We start from the raw sequence: 15,619 nt of genomic DNA on the forward strand, positions 1-15,619 counted from the left end.
TCTCCCTCCCCACCTGAAAGGAACTCTGTTCCAACTGCCAGTTGCCTTATATTAACATGCTCTGATGCTACCCCTTCGCTAAACCGGGCATGAATGTGGCCAGCGCATGACTTATCCGGCCTGTGGACTGGGACATTCTACTCCCCCTCCCCCTCTTCCAACTGCCAGTTGCTTTATATTAACACTCTCTGATGCTACGGAGTTACACCTTCTACATTAAGTTTCAGGCTTTAAGAGCCTTGATAGTACAGGGGTTTAGTGCACCCTATTATTAACACAGCTGCCTGCAATTTCTGCTGGTTCGAATCTCTCCAAGGCTCAAGGTTGACTCAGCCTTCCATCCTTTCTAAGGTAGGTGAAATGAGGACCCAGTTTGTGGGGGCAATAAGCTGACTTTGTATAAAATATACAAAAGAATGAAGGCTATTGCTTAACGTATTGTAAGCCGCCCTGAGTCTCCGGAGAAGGGCAGCATATAAATCAAATTTAAAAAAAAAAAAAAGTGTCAATTTATCATCCCCGATCACATAGTTTCGTAGCAAAGGACGGGCGTCCAGCTAGTCTCTTAATATATCTTTATCCTTTTTTTCCTGTTTCCATGTGTCTATGTACATGTATCCATATTCATTATTATCAACCTCTTACTATGGGGGGTTGGAGTTCCAGCAATTTGTCCTAGCTTCTCTGCTTATTGCATAAATGGAAAATACTGGGTTATTCTCCTAGTCATCTTCAGAAAATGCCTCTAAAATCATGTTTTCATTCTTAATTATGAGGAGAGAAGGATAAGAAAAAGTTCAACATCAGTAGAGGAAATATATTTGATCAATATGCAGATAAATGAGAATCAGAATTCAGAATAACAGAATTGGAAGGGACCTTGGAGGTCTTCTAGTCCAACTCCCTGCTCAGGCAGGAGACCATATACCATTCCAGACAATGGTGTCATGTCTCTTCTTAAAAAGCTGCAGTGATGGAACACTCACAACTTCTGGAGAAAAACCCAAAGATACAAGTACAGATTAGGCAAAACCTGGTTCAAAAACAGTACCTGTGAGAGGGTCCTTGGAGTCCTAGTCAACAATCACTTAAATATGAGCCAGCAGTGTGTGGCAACAGCCAAAAAAAGCTAATACAATCCTTGGTTGTATAAACAGAGGCACAGAATCAAAATCACACGAAGTATTAGTACCGCATTATAAAGCCTTAGGAAGGCCACACCTGGAATACTGCATCCAGTTTTGGTCACCACATTACAAAAAAGATGTTGAGACTTTGTAAAAAGTGCAACTGAGATGATTAAAGACCTGGAGACTAAAACATATGAAGAATGGTTGCAGGATTTGGGTTTGGCTGGTCTAGAGAAAAGAAGAACTAGGGGGAACATGATAACAGTATTCCAGTGTTTGTGAGGTTGCCACGAAGAGGAGTGGGTCAACTTATTTTCCAAAGCATCAGAGGGCAGGACAAGAAGCAATAGATGGAAACTAATCAAGGAGAGAAGCAACCTGGAATTGAGAAATTTCCTAACTGAGGTCAATTAACCAGTGGAACAGCTTGCCTTCAGAAGTTGTGGGTGCTTCATCGCTGGAGGTTTTTAAAAAGAGACTGGCAGTCACTTGTCTGAAATGGTATAGGATCTCCAGCTTGAGCAGAGGGTTGAACTAGTAGACCTCCAAGGACCCTTCCATTTCTATTCTGATTGAAAAAAGCCATTCCACTGATTAATTGTCCTCATTTACAAGAAATTTCTCCTCAGTTCTAGATTGGATCTCTCCTTGATTAGTTTCCATCCATTTACTTATCCTGCACTCAAGTGCTTTGGAGAATAAGTTGACTCCCTTTTCTTTCTGACAGCCCTTCAAATATTGGAAGACTGCTAACATTTAACCCCTAGTCCTTCTCTTTGCTAGATTGTATAACATAACCAACTTAAGTAGTCAACTAAAGAGCCATAAATGCATCATTAAAAAATGCTAATATACACTTATGTATACATAATAGGAGCAAGAGAGACTTGTGATGCACATAAAAGAGGTAGAGGTCCAATCACACTGTCATCCTGCCTTTTTTTTTACCATACCCCATGGACATTCCTAGAGTAGTTAGGGATGGCTGTACAACTGTCCAGAGTCTGAATATCTGTAACTAAAATTGGAAAGGATTATAACAATCAAGGAAAATCTAGTGCATTGAACAGAGACAGGTGAAGCCTATTTGTAAAATATATTAGTCATTAAACCATTAGAAGATGCACAAAAATCAAAACCAGAACAAGAAATACAGCAACAGCTCATACGCGCGCGCATCACATGCATGCAGAGACTTTCTGCGCATGCACAGAGGGTAAAAAAATGAATGAAACTTAATGAAATCAAGTTTGACACCCCTGCTCTAGCACATCTGAATGGCACCAGATCAGGGAAAACTTTCAGAGGTCTGTCATTGACTGTGAATCTGATAACTGATAGAAAAGAATTGTTATGGCTATGCATTCAACTGTTTGGACTCACACAGAACAATCCTGAATCTTAGTAGCGATTAATATAAACAAGGCTTTCCCACTATCTGAACAGCCGATGTGTAAAGTCTGCAGTGGGTCATCCTAACCTCAACCATGCTGTATTATAGCAAATTATCATAACAGGGAAAATAAGCATTTATGTGATGAAATGCAAGGAAACTTGTATTTCAGAAATTGTAAATGACTGTCATAAACTGATAAAAAGCTAAGCCCCAAAGGCACTAACAAAAGAACATTAGCCAGGACTTCCCTAATTAGTAATCTATGAGTGATTTGATTTTTTGTTTAGCATATTATGCAAGCTTGATCCTTGTATTTTGTCAACGGTTGTTTAAAAATATCTTAAACTGTGGTATGGACTCTTCCTTTGGGAATTTCTCTACTTTGTACTAGTCAAGCAGATATTAATTTGGGATACCAATTTATTTATTTTAATTGAGTAGCCTGTTGAAAACAGCACTCAGATACAATAAATCATAAGGAAGTTACGGTAAAACAAAAAGGCAATTTCAGAATAAAAATAATAGTCACCTCCTAACAAGATATAAAATTAAGCTGAGTGCCAGGACAGGAATCAGTTGTGCGCACACAATCTTTCTTCCATTTGGGGGTTCCATCCAAATTTTCTTCAATATCTAATCTACATGGAAAAATATTCTTACAATTGCTGCTGGAATTCAGAAATATATGCCAATTTATAATTGAGACTTGTTAAGTTGAGAAAAGAAAACATGTCTTCTATTCCTTTAATAGGTGCACAGAAATGCATATCCATCTATTACCTGTGCAATGTGCAACGTTTCGCCGTGCTCTCAAAACTTTTCTATTTCAGCAAGCTGGCCTGGCCTAACTCCCCTCTTTTAAATTCTTAAATTTTAAATTTTTGAATTCGTGATTTTATAAATTGGGTGTTTTAATCTGTGTTTCGGCCGAAATATTTAATAATTTTAAGGGATTTTTAATATTTGTATTGTCTGTATTTTATCTTGGCTGTTCACCGCCCTGAGTCCTTCGGGAGTAGGGCGGTATAGAAATTTGATTAATAAATAAATAAATAAACTATTAGTGTCACTTATATCAAGAGAAGGAGAAGCAGTACAGGTAGTCCTTGACTTACAACAACAGTTCATTTAGTGACCGTTCAAAGTTGCAACAGCACTGAAAAAAGTGACTTATGACCATTTTTCACACATATGACCATTGCAGCATCCCCGTGGTCATTCAGATTTACATTCAGATGCTTGATAACTGGTTCATATTTATGACAGCTGCAGTACTTGGGGTCATGTGATCCCTTTTTGCAACTTTCTGACAAGCAAAGTCAATGGAGTAGCCAGATTTGCTTAACAACTGTGTTACTAATTTAACAACTTCTTCAACGATTCACTTAACAAATGTGGCTAGAAAAGTTGTATAATAGGGCAAAATTCCTTTAACAAATTTCTCACTTAGCAACATAAATGTTGGGCTCAACTGTGATTATAAGTCGAGGACTAGCTATATTCTATATATATATAGGACTGGTTCCCTTATTTTGTTTTCCAAGTATGGTTCGTTATGTTACCAAAGAAATATCACATAAATTCTTCTCTTCCTGCAAAAGACAGGTGCATATATGTACAAAACACAAAATATAGGCATCTTTGGAGAGAACCCCAAATTACTCAAAAGAAACTGAGCGCTTTTAAGAGACAAGGAATACTGTGCAATTGCTGGGGTAAAAATGAGAATGCTTTAATACAATCCCACTGATTACTCTTAGGTTCAAATTTTAACATGGGAATAACATGGTTTTCTTCAAATAATCTTTCTAAATTACTGAGATTTTCTATAGTTTTCAGAAATTGCACATTATTCAAACAGGACAAAGAAATAAATCAACCTGGAGACAAAATGGAGGCTGGAAGCTGGAGGCTGATTGGAAAGAGGGTTTATTGATGAAGCAGTTTGTGGTTCTGGGCAGCTGATCACATGGAGTTGACAGTGGGTGGCTTTTATACCTTCTCTGGGCTTTGTATTAGAGCTTCCTGTTCCCATGCAAGAATATGTATTCTATTGACTGTTGTCAGACAAAATTGGGGCCATGTAGGGGTTATGCAGGGGTCATAGCTGGCTCTATAGGTTGTCTGAGCTAAGTTTGATTGAAGTTCGGATTCTCTGAGATGATGTAATGAAGAGCCTTGTGTTCTGAAAGGGTGTTGGGCAGTTCCTATTATGGCTTAATGGCATTTTCCTGTGTTGGATCTTGGGCAAGGGTATTTGTTTATGAATAGAGCTATCTATCTCTTTATCTCTTAAGTGCTGACATCTGCTATGGCCTATTAAGAAAAGGTGGGGGCTGCTTTCTCCCTTTAAAAAAATGTTTCTCCTTTTCTTAGCCAGGCAAATATAATATTCTGCCTTTTTAATATTCCTCAAAATATTTCATTCTTCTATGATAGGGGTGGCTTCCCACAATCTAGAAAGCTTCACCATGATGACAAGTAGATGTTTTGCCATTCTGAATAATATTTCCCCAAGGATCTCATTTGAACAAGTCACTGTCAATAGGAATGCAGCAGAGCATCAATTTAGCCTGGCAACTGTGAGGTTTTGGATTGTCCATTTTGCTTCAGTTCAGCCAAAGTGGCATTTTATGATAATTAAAAAGCTGTGTTTGTGTGTGTGTGTGTGTGTGTGTGTGTGTGTGTGTATTTACAGGCAATTAACATGAATCAAAACATAGATATGAATCTGATAGTTTTGTTTCAGGTTTCCTTGGTATCATCAAATAGAAGTTTTAATGAGTGTACACGAAGAAAATAGCTTCCATTCATTAGATCTTAAAAAAGAGTTAATAGCCGACATGCAGGTTTCTTTGAGAACTGTATCTCACAAAGGCAGTTTTGCATGGATTGTTCCTTACAAACTGGCCATTACACAGCATTTCTTTATTTTATTTACAATAGCTATTGAACATACATTGCAGTACCTTCTTGGTCTACTTTTCTTAGAAGAATCCTTATTTCTGGCTTCTGTTCTTTCTTGATTCTTTCTTTGGCTTTTTCTTCTTGTCTCAGACAAGGAAGATCATATTTCACTGCATTGCCCAGCCTGAGTCTGTTCAGAGAATCATACTTGAATCCAATTTTACTACCTCTGTGTCAAAACAAGCACAATACTTGAATCCTTTTCTCTTTCCCCTTCTTTGACAGATAAATAGTACTGTAAACTAGGGGTCTCCAATTGTGGCACCTTTAAGGCTTATGGACTTCCTCAGCCAGCTTTGCTTTTCTGGGAGTTGAAGTCCACAAGCCTTAAAGTTGCCAAGGTTGGAGACCGCTGCTGTAAACAGTAAATATGCATAAACTGGTGAAGAGATAAAATAGATTGATGCCTCAATTTTATCGGCATGGCAGATGTCACGCAACAGAAGTCACCTAATAACATTTTGGATCTGAATACCTCCCTTTACTTAACTTCATCAGTCTCTTATTATTTTGTTTATTTATATTCTGCCTTTATTATTTTCATAAATAACTCATGGGTAAATGTACCTAAAACTCATTCCTCCTCCTATTTTCCCCACAACAACAACAACCCTGTGAGGAGCGTTGGGCTGAGAGAAAATGACTGGCCCAAAGTTGGCTTTCATGCCTAAGGAGGGACTAGAACTCACAGTCTCCTGGTTTTTAGCCTGGTGCTAAAACACCATACATTTGGACCCAAGTCCACAATGCCTTGTAAATTCCTGTGGTAGGACTTATTTCCATGCAAACATTAGGAGTGCTGTATGGCTTTATTGCCAATCGTATATTAAAATATTTGCTGTAATTCTAGGATGGTCTAGAAGAAAGTGTTCATTATAGAAAGAAAAGTAAGCAACGTATGTGGCATATCCATACACAATGTTTGTGACACACCCAGACTGGTTCCACACCTGTGCAATCCCACAACACAATTTCTACTTAGAACTGATCTGGTTTACTTTATGCTCAGCTGCAGTTCAACAGAAAACAACATGACATTTAGTAGGGTCTTTTTAAAAAGCACAATTACAATTCTTAAAGTTTCTTCTAGGGAACAGCCTTAGCTTAAATGCTTTATGCGATGCAACACTGAGGGAGGCGATGACCTGTTTCCAGGACAGAAGTACTGTAGAAGGTTTTTTTTCTCCCAATCAATACCTTTCCTGCACAGAGAAATTGGTCTGGATCAATACATGTAATGAGGAATGTGTCCAAAAGTTGAATAGTTTTATGGAGGTTTCAGTAGTAATATGATAAAGACTATCTTGATTTTCTTTTCATATATACTACTTTGCCATAGTCTGTATCTGTGAAAGAAAAGCATCACTAGTGTCGTAATGGATTCTTACAGTAGGATAGACTTGGGGAAGGAATAGGCAAGAGACCTAAATAGGCCACTATTTTACCCAGCCTTTAGAGTGTCAGAATAATAGCTTGATGGGGAAATAATATGCTGTCCCCATTTATGTTCTGTGCTCAGTGGCTAACAGCAGATATTATCTTCATGGAAAAAGACATTTTGAGAGTGGCTAGTGAATGGCTATGACTTGTCTTTTTCACATGCAGGTACCTCCCTAGGAATCCACCGATGACTGATCAAACACACACACACACAGCCCTGAAATGGGGCTAAGTCAGTGGTGGGATTCAGCCAATTCGCACCACTTCGGGAGAACCGGTTGTTAACTTTCTGAGCAGTTTGGTGAACTGGTTGTTGGAAGAAATCATTAGGGTAGAGAACCGGTTGTTAAATTATTTGAATCCCACCACTGGGCTAAGTATAAGAAAGATCATGTAACTGATGGGCCAATTGGGCTTGTAAAGACCTATGGGGGTGGGGAGTGACATTTTATATTTCCAACAAACTGAAGGTGATTTGAAAGAAGTCCATCTTCCTCTAGTAAATAAGTGCTGCTTTGATAAATAAGTGCTGCTTTGATAAATAAGTGCTGCTTTGATAAATAAGTTGTGCATTGATTAAAAACCAGCAAAGCCTATTTGAATGATTGCAAACATTTAAAAAATGAACATATAAGCAAAAGTTGTGCCACTTTCCACTGCCTTAAAAACTCATGTGAGGCTTTGATGAACATGGCTCTAGAAAACTCATCCTGGATGGAAAGTTGTCTGGCAGAAAAATCAACCTCATAATAGCTCCCATCCCGTGATTCTGCAATTCATGGAAAAGTGGAAAGATAATAACGGACTGTAATTGAAGCAAGCTTGTCATATATTCTCATAGCTGAAGGCAAACTGAAATAATATGAGCTGTCAGCTTTCTTTGCTGTTGGGTTTAAGGTGCAAGATTGAAAACTGTGTTTTGTCCTGATACAAAGCCTTGAAACTAGGAGGCAGAGAGGATTAATTAACTAAATACTGCTGGGCCAGCTCTAATTTTCAGAATCCAGCAACAGAAACAGAGGTGCTGCAATGCATATTTATGAATGTGAAATAATTAAAGTTAAAGCTTGATCAGACCTTTGGGGGAGTCAGTCTCACTGATATTAGTGGGGAAAATACTAGTTTATCATTACTTATTCAAAAATGTATTCTGCTAATTCCTTTTGTTTGTTAACAAAAGAGCACAGAGCCTATTATGCTGATGATTCTCACTGGTATTCATGCTTATTCAGAAGTCAGTCCCATTAAATCAGTAGAATTGGCATTCGAAATAAGTGTGTAAACAACAAGAGTTTTAAACTTAAGGACATTGGGAGAAATACATGTTCACTGACATCAGTAATGTAGCACTTTGTTTCTAGGTTACTGCTGAATTCAAATTAACTAAACTGCTCAAGGCAGAGAAAATTGCAATAAACAGGCAAATAAAAAAGGCTTCTCTAATCTCTAAAACACCTGCTCAATCCCAAAATAAATAGACAATTACTTGCGTTCACTTGTCATATTTTTATTTCTCAATCTAACTATGGGGATTAATTTCATCTAATAGGCTCAGCTAAAACCAAACAATCATATTATGCAGTGGTGGGATTCAATTTTTTTAACAACCGGTTCTGTGGGCGTGGCTTAGTTGGGGGGTATGGCTTGGTGGTCATGTGACTGGGTGGGCGTGGCTAGCTGGTCATGTGACTGGGTGGGCGTGGCTAGCTGGTCATGTGACCGGTGGACGTGGCTATCTGCATAGGAACTACAGAGGGCTGAAAAAAGTCATTTCTGACTGGTCCTCGCACTTTTGACCGGTCATCGCACTTATGACCATCCTCACATTTATGTCTGTTGCGACATTCTTAACAACCGTGTCACTCATTTCACAACTGCTTCTCTTCACCATGGTGACAAGCTAGGGCAAAAACGTAAAATGTGAGGACAGTCGTAAGTTCGAGGACTGGTCAAAAGTGCGAGGACCAGTCAGAAATAACTTTTTCAGCCCTCTGAGTAGTCCATATGCATAAAAGGATACAGCAATAGAGAGGGATGAAGGAAGGGAAGGGAAATTAGAGTAGGAGTGAGGATAAGAGAGGGAGGAAGAGAGGAGGAGAAGGAGAAAGGAAGAGGAAGTAGGGAGGAGAAGAAGAGGGGGAGGAAGAGAAAGTAAGAAGGAAAGAAAAGAGAGAGGTGGTAGGTTTGAGGAGAAAGATTGCTGTACAATAAAAAAGATGAAAGGGAAGAAAGCCAACCCCAAACAAATATAAAGCTATTAAGATAAAGAATGAATTGTTAAACTTTAAAGAAGAAAAGAGAACAAATATGAATAAATAACAATAATTAGAAACACACATACAAACATACAATGTATTTTCTTTGAACAGAGTATTTGGCCGGTTCACAAATTTAAACAGTGTTTAGTCATTTCAATTAAATTTACAATTTCTATATTTCCTTTTTGCCATATTTATTCCTCATCTATTTTTGTAAAAAACCAATATTACCCTTCATCCTCATCTCTAATCTTAATCAAATTCAATTTTTCCCTTCTATTCTATATTATACCCCTTCCCATTGTCATCTATTTTTATATCCATCCTCACATTGGTTAATTATGTAATATTACAGTTGTTTAATATAAATTCAACATTTTAATATAAATCAATTAGTTATATAACTACCTTTTTTGTATATTAATCAATATGAACATGAATATTCCAATTATTTCCATGCAATCCAATTTCTTACAAATCAATTAATTATATTTACCAATAATAATAAACCAAATAATTTCCCCCATATATTCCTCCAAACCACAACTTAGCCATTTCTGCTTTCAACACAATATACAATTAATAGTATCTCAATTATTACAATTCCCTAGTTAAATAGAGCTTTTTTTCTTTTGTGTTTTAAAATCTTGAACTCTCCTCTTTTTCCCTAAATTTCCCATTGTTTGCACCTACCTTTTTTGGTGAGGAAAAAGAAAAGAAATCTGCCTGCCTAATTTTCCAACGTTGCAGCAACAGCAAAGCCAACAGCCTGCTTTACTTTCAGTTTCATTTTTCAGCATAGCTAGGGGAAAAATATCTGCTCCAGCAAGCAGCAGAGCCCTGAGCAAAACAGCTGAGAGCAAATCAGCTGAGAGTCAGGAACCGATCTAATCAAGGGCTAATTAGCCTATGCTGAAGCTCTGCGGGCCAATAAAATTACAAAAAAACACCGAACCATTTGTTAAATTGCTGGGTCGCCCGCCCCTCGCCCACCACTATTTATTGGCAATAACTAGTGGTGCGGAGGGGCGGGGCAAGGGGCGGGGCGAGCCAGCAATTTAACAAACGGTTCGGCCGAACCCCCTAGAATCGGCAGAATCCCACCACTGATATTATGGTTGAATATGGATATGTGAATTCAATCACAAGTTATATCTCTTCAGCTTTGAGATGGTAAACAGGGTCTTTTGGGAGTGCAAAAGGTTCAGGAGCTACAAGCCCCAAATACAGAGGGACTTCCATTCCAAAAATGTTTCAGCATTTGTAATCTTCAAATTTAACCATACACTAAATTCACCTCCAAAATGATTTTATAATTCAGTATTTCCTCTTACACACCTGTTTACTAATTGTAAATAACAAAGATAATGTTGGGAGGGGAGCTATATTGATATTGGAAGCAACAAGAAGAAAAGGAGAGGTTCAGTGGGAAATTTATCCTTAGGACTTCCAGAATTCTAAAAAGTCTTGAATCAGAGTCATCTCTGAACTTTAGCTCACATTGCCCTGACATCAACCAACACAGCTCTATTAGCTTAACCTTGTGACAATCAAAACCACAAGTGTCTATAGAGATTCTCAGTCATCCAAGTCATGGTGGTCCCAAAGGTGCTTTTTCAAGAGGCAACTGGACTTTCTGGTTTTTCTTTGAATACATTTTGCTTCTCATCCAAGAAGCTTCTTCAGTTCTCCTTTCTTCTCTCTCAGAACAATGCTTAAGTGCTTTAAAATAATGTAAAATATTCTTCTTCTTTTTTTAAAAAAAGCAAAAACAAATTCAAAATCAAAGGACAAAGAAATCCAAACATAACATGTCTTAATTACAAAATGAAAGGAAGGGGAGAAAAAGTCCATGCACTTACATTTATCAATCTGGATCCAGAGGCTAAAAAACAAAACAAAAGCAACAATCCCTTTGTTTATAGGTATACCTTCAAAACTCTAATTCCTATAGCAACCCAAGAACTTCGAAGCTTTCATTTATGCTTTCTGTAACCACTCCTGGAAAAGTAAATCAGAAGTATTAATATGAACTTCCAGGCTCATCTTCCCATCCCTCTAACTGTGGCACAAGGAGCCTTGTGAACCGTTTTCAAGTGACATGTCTTCGTGACATTGTCTTGGTCTCATCCTCAGCCAACTGTGAAGATGGCCTAAAGCAGAGGTGTCAAACTCAAGGCCTGGGGGCCAGATCCGGCCCGCAGGGTACTTAGATCTGGCCCACGGAGCTGCCCTGGAAACAGCAAAGGACTAGCCCGCGATGCTTCTCTCAGCGAAAATGGGCTCCCGAGCTCTGTTTTCACTGGTAGAGGGTTGCAGGAGGCTGTGGCAGCCAAAAATGGAGCTTGGGAGCCCATTTTCGCTGGCAAAGTGTTCAGGCCACCATAGGCGCCCCCAACACAAATGATGTCGAGCTGGCCACGCCCACCCTGGCCACACCCACCCCAGCCCCTTGAGGTCAACCCTGATGCAGCCCTCAATGAAATCGAGTTTGACACCCCTGGTCTAAAGTAATATCAAGCTGTTCTCTAAGGAATTGGGATACTTCGGTTGCATTGAGGAAAACTACCGTAATTTGAGTCAATCTATCCTCCACCGACCCAAGCCTGAGTTGAATGAAAATATGGTAGTCATGCTGAGAAGGTATAATTGATGCCATCTGCCATTAATATTTAAAAATTACTGTTGTCCATGTTGCACTCAATGAGGTGACTGTTGATAGTTCCAGAATTTTTTTGGTCCTTTTGTAATTTCTGTTCAAATATGATAATGTCTTGTAAATGCTAGAGCCATTTCTCAGGGAGAATGTCTTCCCATGTTCTTACCAACAGGTCCATGCAACAGCTCATATTTTCCTCATTAAGCCATGCTACTTTTGTGTTTCCACCAAAGAAACCTGCAGTCTGGTTGATGAAACCATCAGCAGCATTGGCCATTTGGATTTATTGTCAGTTCACTTCTTCTTGTCTTGACAAGAACACAAGTGAAGACTTGCTTGAACTTCTTGCGGAAGTGCTTGGAAATGAGAGCATAAACAATTGGGTTGAGGCAGGAATTGGCATATGAGCAGCAATGAGAAGCTAGGCGTAAGGCAAAGGTGGTTTGGTTAAAGCGGAAATAACCAAACCAGAAATACAAGATTACCAGATGGTGGGGTAACCAACACAAGCAGAAGAGGATAGTCACTGCAATAATCATCTTGGTGACCCTCCGTTTGGCTTTGCGGGACTCTGAGAGTCCTTCCAGAGGGTCTACAGCAGTCCACAAAAATTTGATGGTTCTGGCATAAGCTAGGCTAACAACAGAGATTGGGAGGATGTAACTAAACACAAAAGTGAGGATGTCTAAGATCTTCCGGTGTTTGTCCTCCCAAACAGGGGCACAGATGAACGTCTCCTGATAATTAATGGTTTCGTAATAGCTGAGATAGGGTCCTGCAAAAAGCAGGGAGAGGGTCCAAATCATGATAATAGCAAGGACAGCATTGCAAGTGGTACGGAGATTCCGAGATTTCAGTGGGTAGCAAATAGCCAAATATCTGGAAACAAAACAGATGTTGATAAATTCAATATATATCTATCATTATTTTCACCTTTATTGCTTAAATGTGTTGCTCTTATTGGCCCATTTTCTTCCAGATTCAGACTCTGCTTGTAACAAGCCTTTTTCATGCCCTTTTTGGCATGAATTTGATACTTAAAGTGCCACTTAAACCTGCTATTTGATAGTCTACTGAAATTGATGTAGGTGTTCATAATTTCATAATCCCATAAATGTAATATGGATCTTTTTTCCCCCAATACAGGTAGAAAAGTTTTGGAATCCAAATAGTTGAACCATGCTAGAAATTCAGTCTATGTTTGGATATGACATTTTCCTGAAATAATTTATTCATATACCCTTTAACAGGAAACATAAAGGAGTAGTAAAGTATATGCTACAATTATTAAGGGGAAAGGAAAGGGAAAGCATGAAAAGGGTAAAGTGATAAAAATAGAAATAATTATGTGGAGAAGGCAAGACATTTTCTTTTTAATTGACTGTGACATAGGTAGAGGTTGGGAATGAAGATGCAGATCAGGAGATCAGGCCTAAGGCCACAACTCTGCACTCAGTGGAAAGGGATGAGAAAGTTTGGGTAGGGAAGAATGGCAGGTAAGCAATCCATGTAAACTCTGTTGCCTGGAAGATTTTTGCTAGCAAGTAGAAAGCTAGCAGAATGTGGAGCAGGCTGTCTAGATCCTACTTTCCTGATGTGTCATATTTTTATTGACATACAAATGTTCATGGTTGATTTTAAATGTATCCTTCAATCTGATTGAAAACCATCTAATCTATCTTGAGACATTTCTACATCTCCCGGGCACGCTTGGGGATACTTCTAGCCTCAACCACATAAAGACGTTTCTAAAGAGACAAATCAATCGGGATGCTTTAGTTATGAGAAGATAGGAAGTACATGTTTTAATTAAATAAAAATAGGTCACGTGAGGAGTCCTTGGTGCTCTCTGAGCTTGGTTGTTTTCTTGCACATTACCGAAATTAGGTAACATCATTAGTGCTGGTAGGGAGTGGAGTTTGCTTTCATTTTATACTCTAGTGCAGGGGTATCAAACTCGCGGCCCGCAGGCAGGATGTGTCACACACTGGTCACGCCCACCCCGGTTTAGCGAAGGGGGAAAAAGTCATGATACGTCACGTGACGACAACATGATGCTGCGAGTTTGACACCCCTGTCAGTGTTGATGGGAGTGGTCTTGATAATTCTTTGGTGGGCCGTTTACTGTAGGCTGGTTTGTCAGTTCCTTGACTAGGATATTGTTTGCTTCTTGATTGTTAGTCTAATGTTAACCTTGGTGTTAATCTCTGCTCATTTGAGTGTTGATTGCTGGTGAAAGTTTTGGTCTTTTGGTTTCCTTTTTGGCTTGTGGATTGTCTCTTGAATGGCATGTAAATGTTGTTTATGTCTACATGCTGTTGATGGCTGCTTTGTCAGAAGATCTACATACCATTCATTTACATATTACACACATCTACATAGCTCAGAGAGCACCAGGATCCCTCATTTCAACCCTGAGTTACAAATATTATCTTCTAATAGGTCACCTGTCAGGTAATTTAAGATTTTGGATAAAGGATTAAAGATTCTCCTACTTCTGCTTATAAATAAATAGACTGATTTCACATATCATATTAAGCAATGGTTTCTTCTGTTACTTTACTTTTAAAAAATTGTCTCAGTGCCTGAATACACACAGTATACTTTGCCAGAATCACCCAAGCCACATTAGTGCAATGTCAGAGCAACTACACAAGCAATGTTTTGTTATAGGAGGAGACAAGAAGTGCTGTCTTTTGGAGGAAAGAGAGCATTTATATTTACCTGTCCACCGAAACAGCTGCCAGAGTAAAACTGCTGGCATACAAGGTAAGGTAGATGAAGAAATGCACAGCTTTGCAGGCAACGGCACCAAAGAGCCATCCATCCAGAGCATAGATGGTGGCCTGGAATGGGACACAGAAGACAATGAAGAAGAGATCTGCCACTGCCAGGTTGAGGATGAACAGGTTTGTAGTGTTATATTTCACCTCTCCATTGTGTAGCAGCACAGCCAACACCAGGCTATTCCCAACTGTGCCTACAAGGAAGATGAGGGAAAAGACTACAGGCACAATAATGCTTATAGCTCTTGCTTCTAGGCTGTCTGAAGATATATTCCAGCTGTCTGGCATCTCTCCATCAGAGATAAGAGACCTGGCAGAAATAGAAAGAGAAGTAAATGATGACCTCTCCTTAAGAATGGCTTTCACTCCTGGGTTCAGCATATGCTCTTTTTACCTCCAAAAACTGCCACTTTCATTTTCTCTCCCAGCATTTTTCAACCTGAGATGAAGGATAACATGACTCTTCTTCCCTACCATTCCATCTAAAGAACCCAACTGGACTGACAGTTACATCTTATTTCATTTGACCACACCTGAGGGCTGAAAGCCAATATAGGGGGCACAGGATAAGGTATTCATTGCTGCTACTAACTCTTGACAGCACTCAGCATCGGTGATCTGGGGCACCATCTTACTTCTCCAATTCTCCCATTCTAAGCAACCTACCACTCAAGCCCAATATATGGGAATTAAGTTGGCAGTCAAGAGTTGGCAGAGCACGTTGTGGGAAGGCAAGAGGAAGAAGTGCCACATTTAAATTACACGAGTAAAAGAATGGAGGGGGTACGTTTAAGATTAAAGTGGGCAAAACAAATAATATGCAAGGCTTCAAAGTCAAAAATATTGTGTCCTCCCACTCTTTTCAGTGTTGCTGTCTGTTGATATTGTAGGAGGAAAATTGTGTTAGTCAGTGGTGGGTTGCTCCCAGTTCTGTCCATTTCTTTAGAACAGGTAGTAAAAGCAGTGGGAGGCCTGGACTCCAT

The 15,619-nt window shown here is 39.1% G+C and overlaps 1 protein-coding gene across 1 annotated transcript; it reads right to left on the minus strand.

The window, feature by feature from the left end:
• Positions 1-11,974: 11,974 nt before the first annotated feature.
• On the minus strand, positions 11,975-15,017 carry GALR3 (galanin receptor 3). Its single transcript, XM_070947892.1, is given in 3 exon segments — positions 11,975-12,133; positions 12,135-12,729; positions 14,575-15,017. Coding segments are annotated over 3 exon segments (1,197 nt in total).
• Between the last annotated feature and the right edge of the window lie 602 nt (positions 15,018-15,619).

This window comes from Pituophis catenifer, unplaced genomic scaffold, assembly GCF_029215685.1.
Source record: "Pituophis catenifer annectens isolate HBS135680 unplaced genomic scaffold, rPitCat1.0.hap2 SCAF_7, whole genome shotgun sequence".
Lineage (NCBI taxonomy): Eukaryota > Metazoa > Chordata > Lepidosauria > Squamata > Colubridae > Pituophis > Pituophis catenifer.